Raw genomic sequence first — 18525 nt, forward strand, 5'->3', positions numbered from 1 at the left:
AATATCTGTCTCTGGGTTTTTATTATTCATGCTACACAGGTGGAGTCTCCTCTCAAACAACTCTGTAGCTGAGAGGATGACTGGGGAGACACACCTTGTCCAGCTCTGGTTAACTGTGCATGCTTCTTGCCCCTGCCCCGATTCTCCTACAGTCAAACCTAAGGCTCACGTCAGTCCTCTGAGGATGGAGCTGACCACTGACACACTTATCGGGTCATCTTCTCAGCACAGCCACACTGATGAAGATGCCTCTGTGCTTTTTCACGATTGCTCACCTCAAATTACTTTGGAGCTTAGCCTATTAGGTGTGCTGGACTCAACGGTTGATGCTCTGAAACTCGGGCAACAACAATGCTGAAATATCTTTGTCTAGTTAATGAGATCCCCCCCCCCCCCAACAATCAAGAACCAGCAGGTTCAGCTGCTTTTAAAATCTGATCAAAATAAAGTATTTCACTCAGTAGAAAAAAAAAACATCCACTACTCACGGGCTGTAAGGAGTAAAATAAATGAAAACCTACCTAACAGGTGTATTAAATCTTCTGGAAATTATCCAATGTCAGCCATGCTATTGGGGACTTGAGGCCTTTTGTCACTGAAGCAATAGAAATAAGACTGAGTCACATGCTCAGAAAACACAGGGAAAACACAGGCCTGACTGTGCTGGGCCTTCTACAGTCAGTGCAGAGGAGCCAGCCTGACAAAGAGGCCAGGCTGCTCTCTGGGTAAAGAAGAGGCAGGTTTTATTGATTTGCTGGCATAGGTTAATGGGCAAGTATCATCTTGTCTGAATGACTTCAGATGCTTAAGTTGTTATAGCTGCTGCGAGACTAGTTCTGCCCCAAGGGAGAGTCAGCATGTCTACACATAGGCCTGGAAGGAATTGACCCAGAGGTTTAGGCAAAAAAGGAAGGACAGACATGTCAAGGTTTTCCATTCAGTTACAGGCACTATTAAGCATCCAAAAGCCCATGAAGCCAAAAGGCTTATTTAGCTTTCCTCTCCATAACCCTGGTTTTATGCTTCAGACCCAAGTTTCCTTTCTCTGATACTAGGGACTATAGATGGTCTTTGTGCAGGCTAGGCAAGCACTCTTCCTCTGAGTTACATCCAAACCCTGATCAAAATTAAATATCTGTAGACTAAATACAGCTGACTCTTACTCATAAACAGTAAGGGGTTCATGTCGTCTAGAAGAAAATAATGATGATTTATCCTGTATTTTATATTGCCTAGACAGTTGCTTCAATTTTCCATTTTCAGAAATGTTTTAGTTCTATGCATTATTTAATGAACTTCAGCTGCATGAATAGTTTTGTGTGCGTTAAATTGAGTTACTTCCTCTCCATGGAGCAAGTGCCTTTCTGATTGCAGAAGCACAGGGACCCATTGTATTGTTTAGGACTCTTATTATTAATAGAGCATTTGTGCTTTCTATTTTCTGAAATGGAATATAAGCTTTAAAAACTTTTTAATTCAATAAAAGATCTTGACTTTATTCTTAATTTAAATTTGGACTAAAAAGCTTAGCAGAAGCTCAGATGATGGCACTGGTAACATAGTTCAGGGGAAAAATATTTTAGTGTATGAACAAGGCTCAGAGTAACAACACATACAATTGTCAATTGCAATCATTAGAGGAAATTTGAGAAGGAAGAAAATTACATCTTTTGTCTTTTCACTTGTGGTCAGTTCTCAAAAATAAGCAAGGAGACTATTTTATGCAGAGTGTAGGTACCTTTGGAGGTCAGAAACACCACTGAATCCCTTGGAGCTGAAGTTATAGACAGCTGGTGTGAGCCATCAAAAGCGGGTGCTGGGAACCAAACTATTCCTAATCTCTCTCTCTCTCTCTCTCTCTCTCTCTCTCTCTCTCTCTCTCTTTTAATTGAGAAAAGGAGAAAAAAAAAACAAGTTTCCACCTCCTCCCAGCCTCCCATTTCCCTCCCCCTCCTCCCACCCTTCTCCCCCTCCCCCCACTCCTTTCCCTCTCCCTCTCCAGTCCAAAGAGCCTTCAGGGTTTTCTGCCCTGTGATAAGTCCTAGGTCCTCCCCCCTCCGTCCATATCTAGGAAGGTGAACATCCAAATTGGCTATGCTCCCACAAAGCCAGGACATTAAGCAGGATCAAAACCCCGTGCCATTGTCCTTTGCGTCTCATCAGCCCTCATTGTTCGCCATGTTCAGAGAGTCCAGTTTTATCCCATGTTTTATTAGTTATTTATTGATCCTAGGAATCAGATCCGTGGGTTTATGTATGCTAGGCATCTACCACTGAGCAAAATATCAATAATTTTTTAAACATGATCTTTTCAAGCAGTTTGGGCTATCCTTTAACTACCTATATAGCTCAGGTTATCTCATTATCCTTAAGCTCATTACCCTCCTGCTTCTGCCTGCTGAACGCTGGTGCTTAGATTTTTAACCACCACTCCTGGTTAAGAAGATGCCCAAACCGTTTGAGATAAAAAGTGCTACACATGACAAGGCATTATTTTAAACCGGTCTCCATATTTGAAATAAATGAATTATTTGTAGGATTTCCAGAAACGCAGCCACATGAACGTAAAGCATTGACCGTACCTAGCATTTTTATGGTGAAGACTCTACTATGTAGCTTGCTTCAGTTTTGTTGCTTGAGCTGCGTGAAGCATGTTTTTGTAAGTCAGTCAATAACAAATAGTCATTAGCATTATCTGTCACAGACCTTCTGTCTGAAACTGGAAAAAGCCGAGAAAATGAAATGTATTACAAGCTCGTACCCTAAAGCGAAACCATAAAATGAAATCAATAGCATTTGAGTCTGTTTTATCGCCAGTTTATGCTTATCTTAATTGCTCTGTCATTTGTTCCTGATTGAAGGCCTAGTTAACGGAATCAAAAATATGATGGCGCGCTTGCGAAAAAATTTGGTTTTCTCTCCGACGTTTAAAGATAATTATAATTTTACAATAAAGCAAAACTTGCCACTTTAGTTATGGAATTACATAAATCCACCTCAGTCGTAAAGTTTCAAGTTGCTTCTTCTACACTACATAAAAATGAAGCATGTGGGTATCGCTGTGGCAGGAATACGGTCATACTCTGCTGTGCAGGGTCTTGTGGTTACCAGCTCTGTAGCGCTGCTTAGAGACACAGGATAGTTTACTCTGTGAACTCAGGAGCAGTTGGGTTGGTGTGGAGAGACACAGCACATGCGCAGAAACTAAAGAGGTGCCGGTGTTCAAGACAGACAGTCTATTAGAAATACCAACGCTCTTAAGTTCAAAGTTATTTGATCAAAAATAGTGTTGAATGTGAGGATGATTGAGCAAGGATGTGCCGATGCTGTCAGAATGTACTGAAGGTGTAAGGGAGGTCTAGAGAACGGAACAGGAGACACCATAGGAGCCAGTCTGACTTTACACCAAGAAAGGTAATCCCTCAGATGGGTTGTTCCCATAGTAAGTGCTAAGGAACAACAGAAACCTGGCACATTCCCCTGATGACAGCGCTGGTGTGGCTCATCTTCCGTATAGCCAAGGCTAGAGCGCCAATGTGGGGATGTGGAGGGGAGTGGTGCTCAGACCCGTCCTTGGGTGGATGAGTACTGTGATACTTATTTGATGCTGTTAGCCTGGCCCTCCAACCTTTCACAATTTGGCCTTTACTTTTCAGATTCACTCCTGCATTGAGAAAATTCCCAATGGACATATTTATACATTCTGTTTTTAAGGTTATTGTTATACACCAATTTTGCTTTTATTGGGATAAGAACCAACAGGGCATCATGCCTGCTAGAAATACCCTAACTCTATTCTGTGCCCCACTCAACATTAGTAATATTAGTAATTCTCACAAAAACTTGTACATGAATTGGGCTTTGTTCATTACAACCATTCTCACGCTATAGTCATACTAAAGAAGGACTTAGAATGGAGTCACGGATCATAGCTTTTTAAAAACCATATTTTAAAGATTTACATTTTATTTTCAATTAAATATCTCCTTTAACAATTTCATATATGGGTATAGTGTATCCTAATTACCCCATCTCATAACTCCCTACAAAAAATATGTATTGTTTCAATATCTTTTCTAATCTTTGATTTAAAATATTTTTTTCTGGTTGATAAATGCTTAAAAATACTGCAGTTTAAAAACCCGAAATTATAAAACAATGCGAAGAAAATTATGGGGAAATACTTTGCATTGATTGAGACATGATTCAAAATGCACAAGGAACAAAAGCAAAACTTCAGAGGCAATTCCTTCAAGATAAAGAGACTCGGCAGAGCACAGGAAACATCACCGGGGCGAAGAGTGTACTACAGATTAGGAGAATATATTTTCCAACATATCTGATAATATATTATCTGAATATATTATATTAGAAAGTTAAAAAAATCTTAACAATAAGAACAACCCAAAAAGTGATTAAATGGCATCGACAGGTATTTCTCAAAGGAAAAATGTAAATGACAAGTGAAATATATGGATAATTATCAATACCTCATCTATCAGGGAAATGAAACCCAAACAACAGATGCCACCTGAGACTAGCCAGCAGTTAACTAATTAACAAAAGCTAAACATAATAAATGCCTGCAGGGATACAGAAAACAAACCCTCTTGTTGAAAAACACGTTTTTTAAAAAAAGAATACAAATTCGCGTACATTGATACTAAAGTTGCACAATCATTTTGAAGAACAGTACGAAATGTCTTCATCAAATTAAAATTAGATGAGCCATAAAAACCCCTCATCCATTGTACTTCTAGGTAAAAAGTACAGGAAATAAATCCAGCAGCCAGAGAGAAGACCCCAAACACAGCCATGATCACAAGAGTTAAGCTATGAAATCTATCTAGATGTCCGCTGTCCGCCAGTGGATGCATAGGAAATACTGTTGCGGACACATGCAATTCAACATGACTCACCCCCAAGCAAGAACGGGACTTTGTTATCTGCAGTAAAGTACATGGACATTGGGAAAATAGTGGAACAATCCACTCACAGCCTTTCTCAAATGGAGGAGCTAAAAAACTTAACCTCAGCATAGGTTTTCACTGAACATGGGTTTTTATTGAGTCTCATATTATGTAATTAATACATATTAATAAAAAGGAGAATATAATTGTTTTTAGGAAGTGTGTTTTTAAAATGAATTAAAATATTTACTTTAATGTATAAATTAATGCTTTAAATTTTATTTAAAGACAAACTTCCTCTCCCCTTGCCCCCATTTAGGGATGTTACCAGAAGTTGCCTGTTAGAAGTTCTGTTTAAAGTAATCTCTTTCTCTCTCTCGATTGATCAATCTGTCTATCATCTATCATCTATCATCTATCTACCTCTCCATTCTCTTTGTGTTGGCATTATCTTTAAGAGATAACATGGAGATGGATAGGATGTTTCTGATGAGATTTAGAAAAACATGATGGTAGGTTGCTGGAATTGTAGAAGAGATGTTAATATTTCTCTGTGATGGTCAGGTAAGAATTAGATATTGAAATATGAAAAAAATGAAATTTATGCCCTAGCAAGGCTGAGCAATCCATATATGGTGGTTCTGTTGAGCTTGTCCATATTGGGTTTCATAGTCTAATTTGATGAGGACGACTAACCAGGTCTCTTCCTCAAGAAGACACCAGATCTCATTACAGATGGTTGTGAGTCACCATGTGATTGCTGGGAATTGAACTCAGGACCGTTGGAAGAGCAGGCAGTTCTCTTAACCGCTAAGTCATCTCTCCAGTTCCCAGTAAATATGCCCAACTTTAATCCTAACACTAAAAACCACTGGTCCATCCTGTCTTAAACTCTAATACTGAATCTCTGAAATCAACTCTATAATCGCCTGTTTTAATTCTCATTCACATGTTAAATCCATTTGTAGAACAGTTATAAAATTCACTTTGAAAATTATTTTATGAACAATCACTTGATAAGGAAGTCACAATAAAGTACAATCTCAGTGAATTAGATTCTTATTTTTATTAATATATTGTACAATAGAGTTAAAATCCTTAGGGTAGCTAATTTTGTAGCAAAGTAAAACCTTCAGACAATTAATTAATTAACCTCAATTTACATAATGGTCTACTTATTTGCATAGTTAATGGACTAGGGATTGATTACAGGCCATTAACAGTTATTAATAAATGGGACGATGTTGGAAATGCATGTGTCTTCACTTCGAAGAGAAGGCAAAGGTTGGCCATGAAATGTTAATAGCAATATTCAAATAAGCAGGCAGTGGTCAAATGCACATGTGCCTTTTAGGCTTCATGCATTTCTGTGAGGTAATTCATGAGCATTTCTTAGCTGGTCTGATCACTACATACCCACCAGAGCACAGCCAAGCATGTACCTGGGCACTGGATAAACTTTCACTGCCTTCCATTTTACATTTACACTATAGTGAAGGGAATTACTTGTATTATGCTTATATATAGAGCTTACTATCTTTCTATTCTGAAAATTATAGATAGTCATTTTGAAATACAAGATCCTACACCCTGAGCCTGCAGTTAAATATTCCTTTTAAAGCTATGTGTTTCAAAGAAAAGTGATAGTTACAATTCAATTAGCTTTTCCCATGTGCTATGTTTACAAGTTACATAATAGCTTTCCTTTAGATCATATTATCTTTTTTTAGCCAACAAGGTATGTAATGCTTCTCTTTTATAACATTTTATCTGTTTGATTAGCCAGAGAAGATCACAGTCTATGGAATTTTCTACCTTTCTCTAAAAGTGTAAGTGCTTGCATTTACAGGGTTTTAAAATTACATCCATTTAATTCATTGTGTGTGTGTGTGTGTGTGTGTGTGCACGCGTGCGCATGTGGGTTCATCACAGGTAAGTGGGAGTCAGAGGACAATTTAAAGGAATCACTTCCTCAACCATGGGAACCGGGGAGGGACAGAAATTGCCCTTTCCTGAAAATCCACCTTATTGGCCCCAGCTTCAGGACTTTAAAACCTGAATGAAGGGACAGGAGAGATGGCTCAGTGATTCAGAGTACTTGCTGCTCTTGTCGAGGATCCGGTTCCAGTTCCCTGTTCCCACCCCGAGGCTCACAACCACTCATAGCTCCTGTTCCAGAGAATTTGACACCTTCTTGGGCCTCCAAGCATGTGTTGTCACATGCATACATGCAGGGAAACCCCAGTACACATAAAATTTTTTAAAAACTACAAATCTTTAAAACCTGGAGCAAGTGGTTTGCCATTTTAAAATAATTCACACAAGCCAGTGAAGTACTGTCTCCGAGGACAGTTTAATTCATTTAATTAAAAATGTATTATGTGACCTGGATTTTTATTTTTTTTAAGATTTATTTATTTATTTATTATATATTCAGTGTTCTGCCTGCATGCATGTTTGTGTGCCAGAAGAGGGCACCAGATCTCATTACAGATGTTTGTGAGCCACCATGTGGTTGCCGGAAATTAAACTTAGGACCTCTAGAAGAACAGGCAGTGATATTAACCTGTGAGCCATCTCTCCAGCCCCATGACCTGGATTTTCAAATAACGCTGATGTATCTTTACAAACAACTGTACAGCCACCCACACCTGTGGGTTAAGTAATGTTTCTGATAGATAACAGTCTCCTCTAGTGACAGTTGGTGGCTGAGCTGATGTGGCTGTATATCACATCTCCCACTTTTTTCCCCACCCTGAGCCCCTTTTCAGCACCTGGCTTTCTCTCTGAGCACCACATCCCCTCCATCTCTTTTCCTCTTCCCCGTCGAGGGATGCTGATGCATGCTGTGCTGTAATATGGTATTGAAAGATGATGTCAAAGGCAAAGGTGGCTGTTTCAGCTCACTGGTTCTCAACCTTCTTAATGCTGCGACCCTTTAATACAGTTCCTCATGTTGTGGTGACCCCCAGCCATAAAACTACTTGTATTGCTACTTCATAACTGTAATTGTGCTACTGTTATGAATTATAATGTAAATATCTGATATGCAGGATATACAATCAATATGCCGCCCCTGTGAAAGGGTTTTTTGACCCCCTAAACACAGGTTGAGAACCACTGTCTTAGAGACTTCATTGCACTTTTTTTTTTCTGCAGGTGCCTCTATTGTATGAAGTTAGGTGAAATGTGTTTTTATTGTAACCAGATCTTAACCAGGACACACTGGTTATAAAAGGCTCATTTGCATGAAAAAATATTACATACATGGATTTATATTGTGATACTGGTAACATCTCCTAGCGCCGGGGTCAGTCCTTTCTACAAACTGACTTGTCCTTGCTTTTCCATGGTGGTGACATTGCTCTGACAGGTCAAAGGAATGTTTCAGCGTCACAGATTCAGTGGCATCATGCCTTTGATGGACTGACTGTCACTTTGTAACATTCCTGAAACTAAGGGGAGTCATTTCATCATCACACAGACATACATGAAAATTAAATGGGATGCCACATGTAATTTGGCATGACTGTTAATGACTTATCAAAATACTATACTTTTATATAGTTTGCTCCCTCTCTGTCTCTCTGTGTGTACATTGGGGGTATGAATGCCTCCATTGTATGTGGCGGTCAGACTATAACATTCAGGAGTTGGTTCTTTTCTTCTACAATGAGGATTCTGGGCTCAATCTCATGTCTAGGCTCGGTGGCAAGTACTTCACTCACTGAGTCATCTTGCCAGCCCACTAGTTATGGTTTATAATGTGCTTTTCCCTCTATTCTTATGTAGTCACTGTCTGGTGGTCATGCATCCATTGCAGTATTCTTAGCCATGGTCCCAGGCTTTCAAAGGGGGATGAGAAGTTAAAGATCAACTTATGCAAGTGCAGTTATCATAACAGTATTTTATACATTATCTATAAGTAGAATGTATGTTATTAATTTATCCCTAGAGTTGCCATGCCATCTGCTACCAGCAAGTGAAGAGGTTCAGACAGAATCAAAAGATAGCTTTATTTTATGCATATGTAACTCCTTATTAAACCAGCACCCCCCCCCCCCCCGCAGCAAAACATATTCATTCTCTTAATCAATGTAGCTTACTTTTTGAAGGAACCCGGAGATTGGCGAGGACCACTTCCAGAGAGTCTGCTTGCACCCGAAGCACATAACTGGTCCGTGTTTCGTAATCCAGGGGTGCATTCACATAGATAACCCCTGTGACGTTGTTGATTCCGAACTTATCTGGAATTTAAGATACAGCTCATTAGTTTCTTGACATGGAAAGAAAAAAATCTATTTAAAGGGCATTATGATTTCAACAGCAGTGGAAACATCAGAAAGAACTGTTAAGCTTCAAAGTGATAGGGTTCCGGTATTCAGAAACACATTCCTGCTGTTGGGATTTTCAATGTGTGTTCCCTGAATGGTGCATTCAGACTGTAGCTTTGGTTGCATGTTATTTTGAGTCTTCTGGGTGCAAGTGCTCAGTTGGCAATCCTCCTGTCACCGTGATGTTAGATGATCCTGCTTTAGCAGGGCCTTTCTCTTACAGAATCTCGTTGCATTTTGCTTAACTGGGTGTCTTCTACTTTGACTCTTCACACACATCTAATCCTGCAGATTTGATGCTTAGCAATGAACACCGAAGATCATGTTTGCAATTTAGCTTGTAGGTTACTTTTATAAAATGCTTTATTTTTAATGAATATTTTAAAATATTTTGCTTGGTTTTTTTTTAAGTTAGTATGTAGGTAATTTAAGTGTAAAGAAGGAAGCACTGTCTATAGTTCTTCACTGTTTTTTCCTTTACCCTTTCTCTGTAGTGATCAACATCTTTTGAAATACTCTACATGTGTGCTTTACTGTAACCGGATTGTTTAATTCTGAGCTCATGGGGAACATGCTTGTTTGCTTTTCTCTACACTGCTAGGAGCTGGAAGAGTTGTTATCACATAACTGACATGCAGCATTTGCAAGATGAGTACATGGAGAAGCTGCATGAAACAGCCACTGTGGTGGAAGCTGTTGAGAGAGAGAGCTTATTGCTACCTTCAAGGACAAGGACAGGGCGAGCAGCAGAACAGGCTGAGAAGCTACAGCCTTTCCAGATTTGGAAGCACTGGGGAAAGGAGGTTCATTGCCTCAGGGAGGAGATGCAGTGGTGGAGAGAAAACAGAGGACCAATTAATAGCAGGTCAGTGAGAGCTTCCTGAAGGGGCAGCCCACTTTAGTGAGAGGTGGGGACCTAAACCCTTCAGGCAGTCTCAAGACTGCCCTTTCAGATGCCAAGGAACAGCCATGTTCACTCTTTGATTAAATACTCAAAGTAAACAACTATATTAAATATGTATTAAGCACTCTCAGCTACCCATCACATCCCAGGCTGCTTGGGGCCTCAGAAGAGAAAACAGCAGATGAGCGCTGAAATGCATTTCAGTGGAGGAGGATGATATTGCTCCTGGTGGGAACAGGAGTGGGAATATGTGTGGGACATGTCATTCCTAGTGGGACCATGGTGGGGACATAGTGGGAGATGATGTTGTTCCCAGAACACAACAAATGACTACCATTCTGAGCATGGCTGAGAGACTAAACTCAATATTCCTGTTAACTGATTTGGCTGTTTGGGGCATTGTATTACATAACACACCTGTCTGTTGGCACTGATGTGGCTCTTTTGGTATTTATACTTATATAAGCTTCCTCAGGATTAGTATGCCATGAAGTCAGGCTTGTGGTCCACAGAAGGGAAAGAGGAGTCTAGAAAATAATTATCTCTTGTGGTTGAAATAACTGTTCATTCATTTTGAAGAAATGTCACAAAATACCACCAAAAAGGGAGGGTAAAATCTTCTATACTTGAAGCTTAAGCATTAATCAGGGCACACAATGGCTTTAGCTAATGCAACGAGACTATTAATCAAGCCATAAATTACATCAAAGATGGACATAAATACATAAGAATAGAGAAAATAAGAGTTCAATCAAAAATTCACCTGATTCTACATTTATTGGTTTTTGGAGAAAACATAGGCAAGATTTCCTACTTACCTTCCTCATTTCCTGCCACAATGGAGTACACGATGCTCTGATTGATAGCGGCGGCAGAAATGACACCAACTACAGTCCCTTTGGTGGCAAGCTCACTTACAGGAGGAGGCCTGCAGGGTTTAAAAAAAAAGATGATCATTTCCCTCCTTTATTCATTCATATCTATTTCAGCACAATATTTTTATTATTATCATTGTTATCATTATTTGCCTTTTATGAGACAGGTTTTCTCTGCGTAGCTCTCTGGCTGTCCTGGCACTCATGCTGTAGACCAAGCTGGCCTCAAACTCAGAGATTCTCCTGATGCTGCCTCTCAAGTACTGGGATTAAAGGGGTGCAAGACGGATCAGTCTTTAAAGGCTAGACTCACAACCAAAAATATAAGTGACATTTACTTTTAAGAGTGAAACTGAAAACATAGAATTATCTACCCCAGATCCACTGATGAACAGTAATACTTTTAAAAATTTATAAATATTCTATTTAACTTGAGCATTTTATGACACCACCATTGTGTCTGTTGCTGTATTTTCAAAGTCTCAGGTTATGATATTGTTTACTGTAATTAGTCTATGCTGACATTAACTTCATATACTCATGTGGTGCCATATAGCTTGTGATTCACAACTCACTACACCATCCAGACTTGCTGTGTCTGACAATGCCAATGGAAACTACATATTAAAGTGTCACTGGCCTCAACATACAAGAACATCCTATCGTCATCTCCCCCACTTGCCGATTGTTTTTGTGTATTTGTTCTTTTCACAGAACCCTTGATTTTCTCTCTAAATTCTTATGTATTCCAATACAGATTATTGACCATTGCATCATTATTTTCTTGATGCATCCTATATAAGATATAGAACTATAAGTATAGTCTAGGACAATGATACACACACACACACACACACTATACAATCCTTGATGAATATTTTTGCTCAGTTGCTCAATTCTTGTGCATGATTAACTGCTATGCAAATCTAAAAGGATCCAAGAGATACTCTACCACCTATCTCTGTGATCACCTAACATTCCATAACTGGCCTTGATAAAGGATAAGAGCCACTTATGCCATTTTGATAAAAATGTATAAAGTAGATACTTATTTAGCTTTAATTCACTTGCTTAATTTACTCCCACCCATTTCTCTGTTTACCTCTGTACTTTGTGCAGTGTGGGTTCCTTCACTAGTCATCTGAAAGCCTGGGGAGAGCTGCCTCATCACTAAGGATGGTGAATAAACCTATCACCTTTCTTTGGTCATTATGGCATGACTCTTAGCTTTGAGTTTCTATGTGGTACACTACAGGAAAAGCCAATGGAATTCTTACCCATGAGTTTCATTTTAACTATTAAAATAAATTATTGTCTTTTCTAGAGTTTAATAATGGAAATCTAAGAGAAAATTTTCTGATAATACCAATTCCAACCAAACCATACTGTCTCAGTTAAGATTTCTGATGCTGTGATGAAACACCATAAACCAAAAGCAAGTTGGGGAGGAAAGGGTTTATTTGGCTTATACTTCCACAGTGTTGTTCACCACTGAAGAAAGTCAGGACAGGAACTCAAGCAGGTCAGGATCCTTCAGTTCTGTAAGAAACCCGACTGAGCAAAGCAGTTGTAGCAGAGGCCATGGAGGGGAGCTGCTGACTGGCTTGCTACCCCTGACTTGCTCAGTTGGCTTTCTAATAGAACTCAGGATCCTTAGCCCAGGGATGGCACCACCCACCATTACCATCACCCTCCCCCAGTGATCACTAGTTGAGAAAATGCCTTAAAGCTGGGTCTCATGGAGGCATTTCCTCAGCTGAGGCTCCTTCCTCTCTGATGACTCTAAGTGTCTCAAGTTGACACACAAAAACAGCCAGTACACAGACTCTCTACATTTGAATTATGTTATAGATGTACCCATGCCTTTCCTACAAAGAGCATTTCACTCATGGAAACAGTGAATTCTATCTCATACCTTCTTTATTTAGTATTTTTATCAATTTCCTTGATTAATTTTAATGCTGTTATGTTAGAAAAAGACATATGGACGAAGTAGATTTCTAAAGTAAGATATTAACAAGATAATATATTCCATAAGCAACTAATCTCGATATTGTTGCAGTATTGGGTCAGTGAAGTAGAAATACTCTGACCTTTAAATGACACTAACATACTAAAGAACAACCGCACACTTACAAAGTTTTAAGGTTGGATTTGATCCCTAACTATAAATTTGTAGTATTTGATCTCACAAAGGAAAAGAAAGACTACTTGTTTCAACTCTGTTGCTTAGTGGGTGAACATGTAGAACTGAACCTGGATAGGATTAAAAGGAGAGATCCATAGGGCATGGGCAGGGCAGAGAGTTCTAACATGATTGTCAACTATTTCTTCCTGGCATTCTTCACTCTTGCTCATTTGTCTTCTTCTACATGAGAGTCATGTGCTTTTAACATCTAACCAGAATAGCATATTAACAGATAAGAGATTGAGTGGCATAACTGAACATTTAACACCAGGCAGTGGTCACTCTTTACCACATCCCATGCTGGACAGAATAACTGCTACTTGGGGAGTGTTACATATGGCAGGAAGTTGAAGGTTCTATCTTCACTGTTACCGGCAGACCTTACTGACAACATCTGTCCTTGGACTGAATGATTCACTTGTCATGGGGAGTTTTTAATGTGACAAACATCCAAAAGGGATGTTCGACCACCAATCTGAAGTGAACCTAAGCCCCCAGATCTAACAACCTCTAATTCTTGACGTGAATTCTGGAGCTTAGAAGTGTATCCAAGCTATCAGTTCTTTGGGGATCTACATGAGTCTCAGATGAGACTATCCCTGGTCTACACCTGTATGACAACACCGTGAGAGATCACAAGACAGGCCATACCTAGTCCATGCCTGGGTTCCTGACTGCCGAATCTTCCAGATGACAAAGGTGTGATTCTTACACTTCAGGTGTGTTGTGCTGTGATTGTGCTGAGGTGGATACTCAAAGACTAGAACTCTGAGTTGTTTATTTGTGATATAATATTACATGCTACTTTTAATATGTTGGACACGAGAAAATAGATTAATCAAACTATTGGGTGATTTCCAAACCTGGAATTTCTTTTGTAGAAGTTCATAGCTGGTGCTTAGACTAAGTTTCTGTCTTGTTACTATATGTGATAAGCTAACTGCTATGTTTTCATGACGATCTCTTTTGTGATCAGGACAAGATGTATGTGTGGGAATTTGACAGCTGGAACAGGCACCCTTCTAGCATTAACACTGGGAAAAGAATTCAAACATGGAAATGATATGTTGTATTCGTTTTTGCTACTTTAACTGAATAATCAAGGTATTCAATACATGAAATAATCAATACATGAAAAAAGAATGACATAATTTATAATGAAATTACATCTTCTGCATACCAATAAAGCATTTAAATTTCTTCTTGGTAGTGAATGTGTAAAACTAATTTCCTTCTAGACAAATATCAGCTCATTAACCTTTGCCTTAATTATTCTAGTGGCACACTTCTCTCTACCAGAACAAACACTGCTATAAAAATTCAATTTTCTCCTGCCTGAATTGAGTGGACTTCTATGAGAAGTGAACATTAGATTAAACATTTACAATTATTCTCTGTTTATTGGAAGTCAAACCCATTTTATTATTGTTTTATGCTCTGGAAAAGATCTGTTTTATTATTTGACAAATTACATTCTCTCTCTGCAGTGAGATATAAATTGAATATGAGATACATTAACTACAAATTATGAGCAAGATAATCCTATGGATGGAGAAACAGACTCATAATCAGGTTAAATCAGGTGAGCATGAATCACCATGGAGATGGATGGAGGTAAGGTGGTGGCAATGTATAACTGAGACGTTATAGTATATTAACAAACTTCATGTATGTAATTCCAGTGTGATATTCTGGATTGACAAAAGAAATTAAATTCAAAGTTTTTAAAAATGTGAGTTGCATGAATTTTAAAAATTTGATAACTAATGGATGTTGTTTTATAGCATCAGGTGACTAAATTTGATTTATGGGTAAACATTTTTTAGTGTGTTTTCAAATTTCACTCTTTGCGATTGATAGATTATGATGTATCATTCTTTTCTTTCCTTCTACAAGGATAATCAAAATGCACTGCTTAATTTCAGCAGCAATTAATTATAAGTAAAGTAAAGAAAAGATTTCTCAGAAGCCTTAGCCCAAACAAATCTTCCATTATTAACTCATACACCTGAAATTTTTCTTATAAAGTGCATTACCAGACCTCTTTAAATTTATTTTTGAAGATAGTATCTGGCTAAGCAGTCTAGTTGGTGTAGGGTTCTCTGTGTAGCTCAGGTTTCCCTCAGACTTGAGTGATCTTAATGTGCCTGTGTTCCTGAGTGCTGGGATTATGGGTATGCATCTATTTGGTTGGCTTACATTTTTTTAAGTTTTTATTAGTTTTTCAAGACTTTCATACAATACATTTTACTCATATTTACTCCCAACCCCTCCACGATCCATCTTCATCTCTCTTGTGGCTCTACTCTGCCCCCAGCCCTCTGCCGTAAAATCCATCAAGTCCAATTTGTGCTACTCATATATGGTTGGCTGTGTAGTCCACCACTTGAGCATGGTCAACCCACCAGGGGTCACATCCTTAAAGAAAACCGATTCTTCCTCTCATAGCAGCCATCAATTGTGGAAAGCCCCTTGGCTATTCATGAGATTGTGCCAACTTTCCCTCTCCATGGAAGGTTTTTCTTTATCTTTCCCAGGCTTTGTGCATGCTGTCACAGCTGCTATAAGTTTGTATGTGTTGTTACTCTGTTATGTCCAAAAAATACTGGTTATCTGTAGTCATCCAATTTTTTTCCCCACTCATATCTTTCACAATGATCCCTAAACTGTAGGGGGGGGGTGACATTCCATTTAGGGCTGAACATTCCAGTGTCTTTTATTCCTTAAATCTTTATCAGTTGTGGGTTTCTGGTAACCACCACCTACTGATTAAAAAGGCTTCTCTGATAAGGATTGAAAGATACACAAATCTATGGGTATAAATACAAGTCATTAAAGGTCAATTTAATGCTAACTTCATCTAGAAGAATAATAGTAGTAGGTACTTTCCTAGGTTCTATTATCTAGGTAGCCACAAGTTTTTGACCTGAGTAACAGTGTGATGTATGGGTTTTCTATATGGAGCAAGATTAAAATCCAGTCAGAAAGTGGTTGATTACTCCCATGACATGTGTGCCACTATTGCACCCCTATTGTATTTCTTGCCAGCAGTCTTTATTGTAGCACACATGGTTCACATTTGGGTAAGACTGATGATTACTTTTTCTCCATAGTAGCAGGCATAGTACCCCCCACCCAAGCATTATGAAAACTAGCTAATAGGGATGATATTCCCAGGTCAGTTCCAGTATATTTTCTCCACGTTCTGTAACTTAAGTATTTGGCGACTTCAGCTTTACGGTCTTACCATGAACTGGAGTAACCAAGAGCATTGACAATGATCTGCAATGTTTTAGGGTCCTCTGGACTCCCTTGTACAATAACTCAAAAATGGGGGTTCTAATTAGTCATTGTTCCCATTTTAGGGTAACTCCATTTAAACTCCTCTAATTCATACATATATTTTAGAAAGCTTTTAGAGTAGTAGAATTAACTAATACTTTTTAAAAAGGTTTATTCCTCCTCTTATTCCTTGCTATACTCTGCCCCTCACTACCACCCACTTAATCCTACTTGTTCCATGACTTCATGACTTCATTCTATACCACTGCATTATATGTCCTCGAAACCCCCCTACCACAGCCCCTTCCTAATTTCCCAACTCCTTTGGGTATTCCAAATGAAATGAACATATCTGAAGATCAAAGGTAACAGCCACAAATGAAAAACAAAACAAAAACATGTGACATTTATCTTTCTGGGTTTGGGTTATATCACTCAGAATATTTCCAATTCCACTCACCTGAGAAGTTAATTTTGTTTTTCTTAAGAACTGAATAATATTCCATTGTGTAATTTTTGCAAAAGAACAGCAATGAAAAAAATGGGGATGTTATTCATGGAAAATGAAGTAGAAGGCATAGTGAAATATGATCATGTCCCTGGCTGCAAAGATGGCTATTAATACTGCATTCACAGGCCTTGTGTGAGAGTGAGCTCATACAAGTCTCAGAGACTCAAGCAGGTAACAGTTTTGGTGTATTTACATGCCTGTTTCTGCTCTCAGCACAGTCCGGAATTTTGCTGTCCTAGGTAATGGAAGTCTGATTTATGGTGACCTCAGAACTCCCCTACATTCTCTGCTCCTTCCCTCCCCCTGAGCCTCCAGTTGCAGCCTATCTCTGGTCCCATTTCCCAGAATGCCATGAGGCTATAATTAGATGGCATGGAATATTGTCTTTTTTTAGCCACATGTACTTTCGTTTTCCAAGTAGCTTCATGATGGAACATCACATTTCATTGCCTTGCTGAACAATGCTTCACTACATGCACGGACCAGAACAGTAGTGGTTTTTAGAAGAAAATTGATCATAATAACTTTAAACTTCCTTTAATAATCTTTATAAGTAAAGTATAAACCAGAAAGATTATCAGCTTTATAATAATTTATATGTAAGAAATGTGCAACATAATTTTTCTTGGTGTCATAAATTAATATTTGCTTAACATTTCTGTTTGAGAAAATACATAGTGCAGTAATCCTTTTTCAATTAAATATTTCAAAACTATATGAGTCATCTAGATAATAGCTACTAAAATATCATAATTTGTAGTATCCAAATGTTAGAGCCCATTTTTACAGTATAAATAGAGATGAAGCAATTATTTCACAGTTTAAAATCAAGGTTTATATTTGAGTTCAAGAAGTAACAATAAAAGTAAATGTTATGCATGCTGAACAAAGCTCCTAATTATTTTTAAATGCAATGCAGTTTAGGGCATAAAAGTGTTTGTCAATAGATGTTATAAAAGTTCACTGGTTCCAATCTGGTTCTACTGCTCTCCTTCTACAGAAAGACAAATCTAATTTATTTTGACATGTTGGAATTCAATATATTTGCAAATGAGTACCAATTAAGGGACCATTTTTATATCTGCTATGCGAAAGTTTAATGAAAATGAGAAGAAATAAACACCCACTGCAACTCCTATCATTTGTAACCTTGTGGTAATTGTTTCAGAGTGACCTAATTCCACATATTTAACTAAGAAAAATAGTGCCAAGACAGGACTCTTCAGAGACACCAGCTCTCTCAGATTCTGGGCATGAATTATAAATAAGAAAATTAGTCAAAGGCCAAGTGGGCGGAAGCTATTAGAGGTTCAGCTCTGCTCAGACTCACAAAGCACCTTCAGCATGAAGATGTGAGAGTAGAAATTCAAAGGATTCCTCAAATTATTGTCAATATAAAAATGTTAACACATAGTATCCATGTGAGCGTAGGGCATGCATGTTGTAGGCTTGGGGCAACATTGCATGACTTGGAGTTTAACACTGAAGAAGTACTGAGGCTTCTACTCTGTCCCATGGTAG

The 18525-nt window shown here is 38.4% G+C and overlaps 1 protein-coding gene across 1 annotated transcript in view; it reads right to left on the reverse strand.

Annotated features, from left to right (window-relative positions):
* Positions 1-18525, reverse strand: part of Pcdh15 (protocadherin related 15) — a 600282-nt gene that overhangs the window by 90799 nt on the left and 490958 nt on the right. Inside the window, exons 24-25 of the mRNA XM_041655402.1 lie at positions 10967-11076; positions 9017-9157 (exon numbers count right to left, since the gene is read on the reverse strand). Coding sequence (XP_041511336.1) covers positions 9017-9157; positions 10967-11076 — 251 coding nt within the window. The remainder of the gene's footprint in view (positions 1-9016; positions 9158-10966; positions 11077-18525) is intronic.

The sequence above is a fragment of the Microtus oregoni genome, unplaced genomic scaffold (assembly GCF_018167655.1).
Source record: "Microtus oregoni isolate MIOR12 unplaced genomic scaffold, Mior012 000007F_ref0000211, whole genome shotgun sequence".
Lineage (NCBI taxonomy): Eukaryota > Metazoa > Chordata > Mammalia > Rodentia > Cricetidae > Microtus > Microtus oregoni.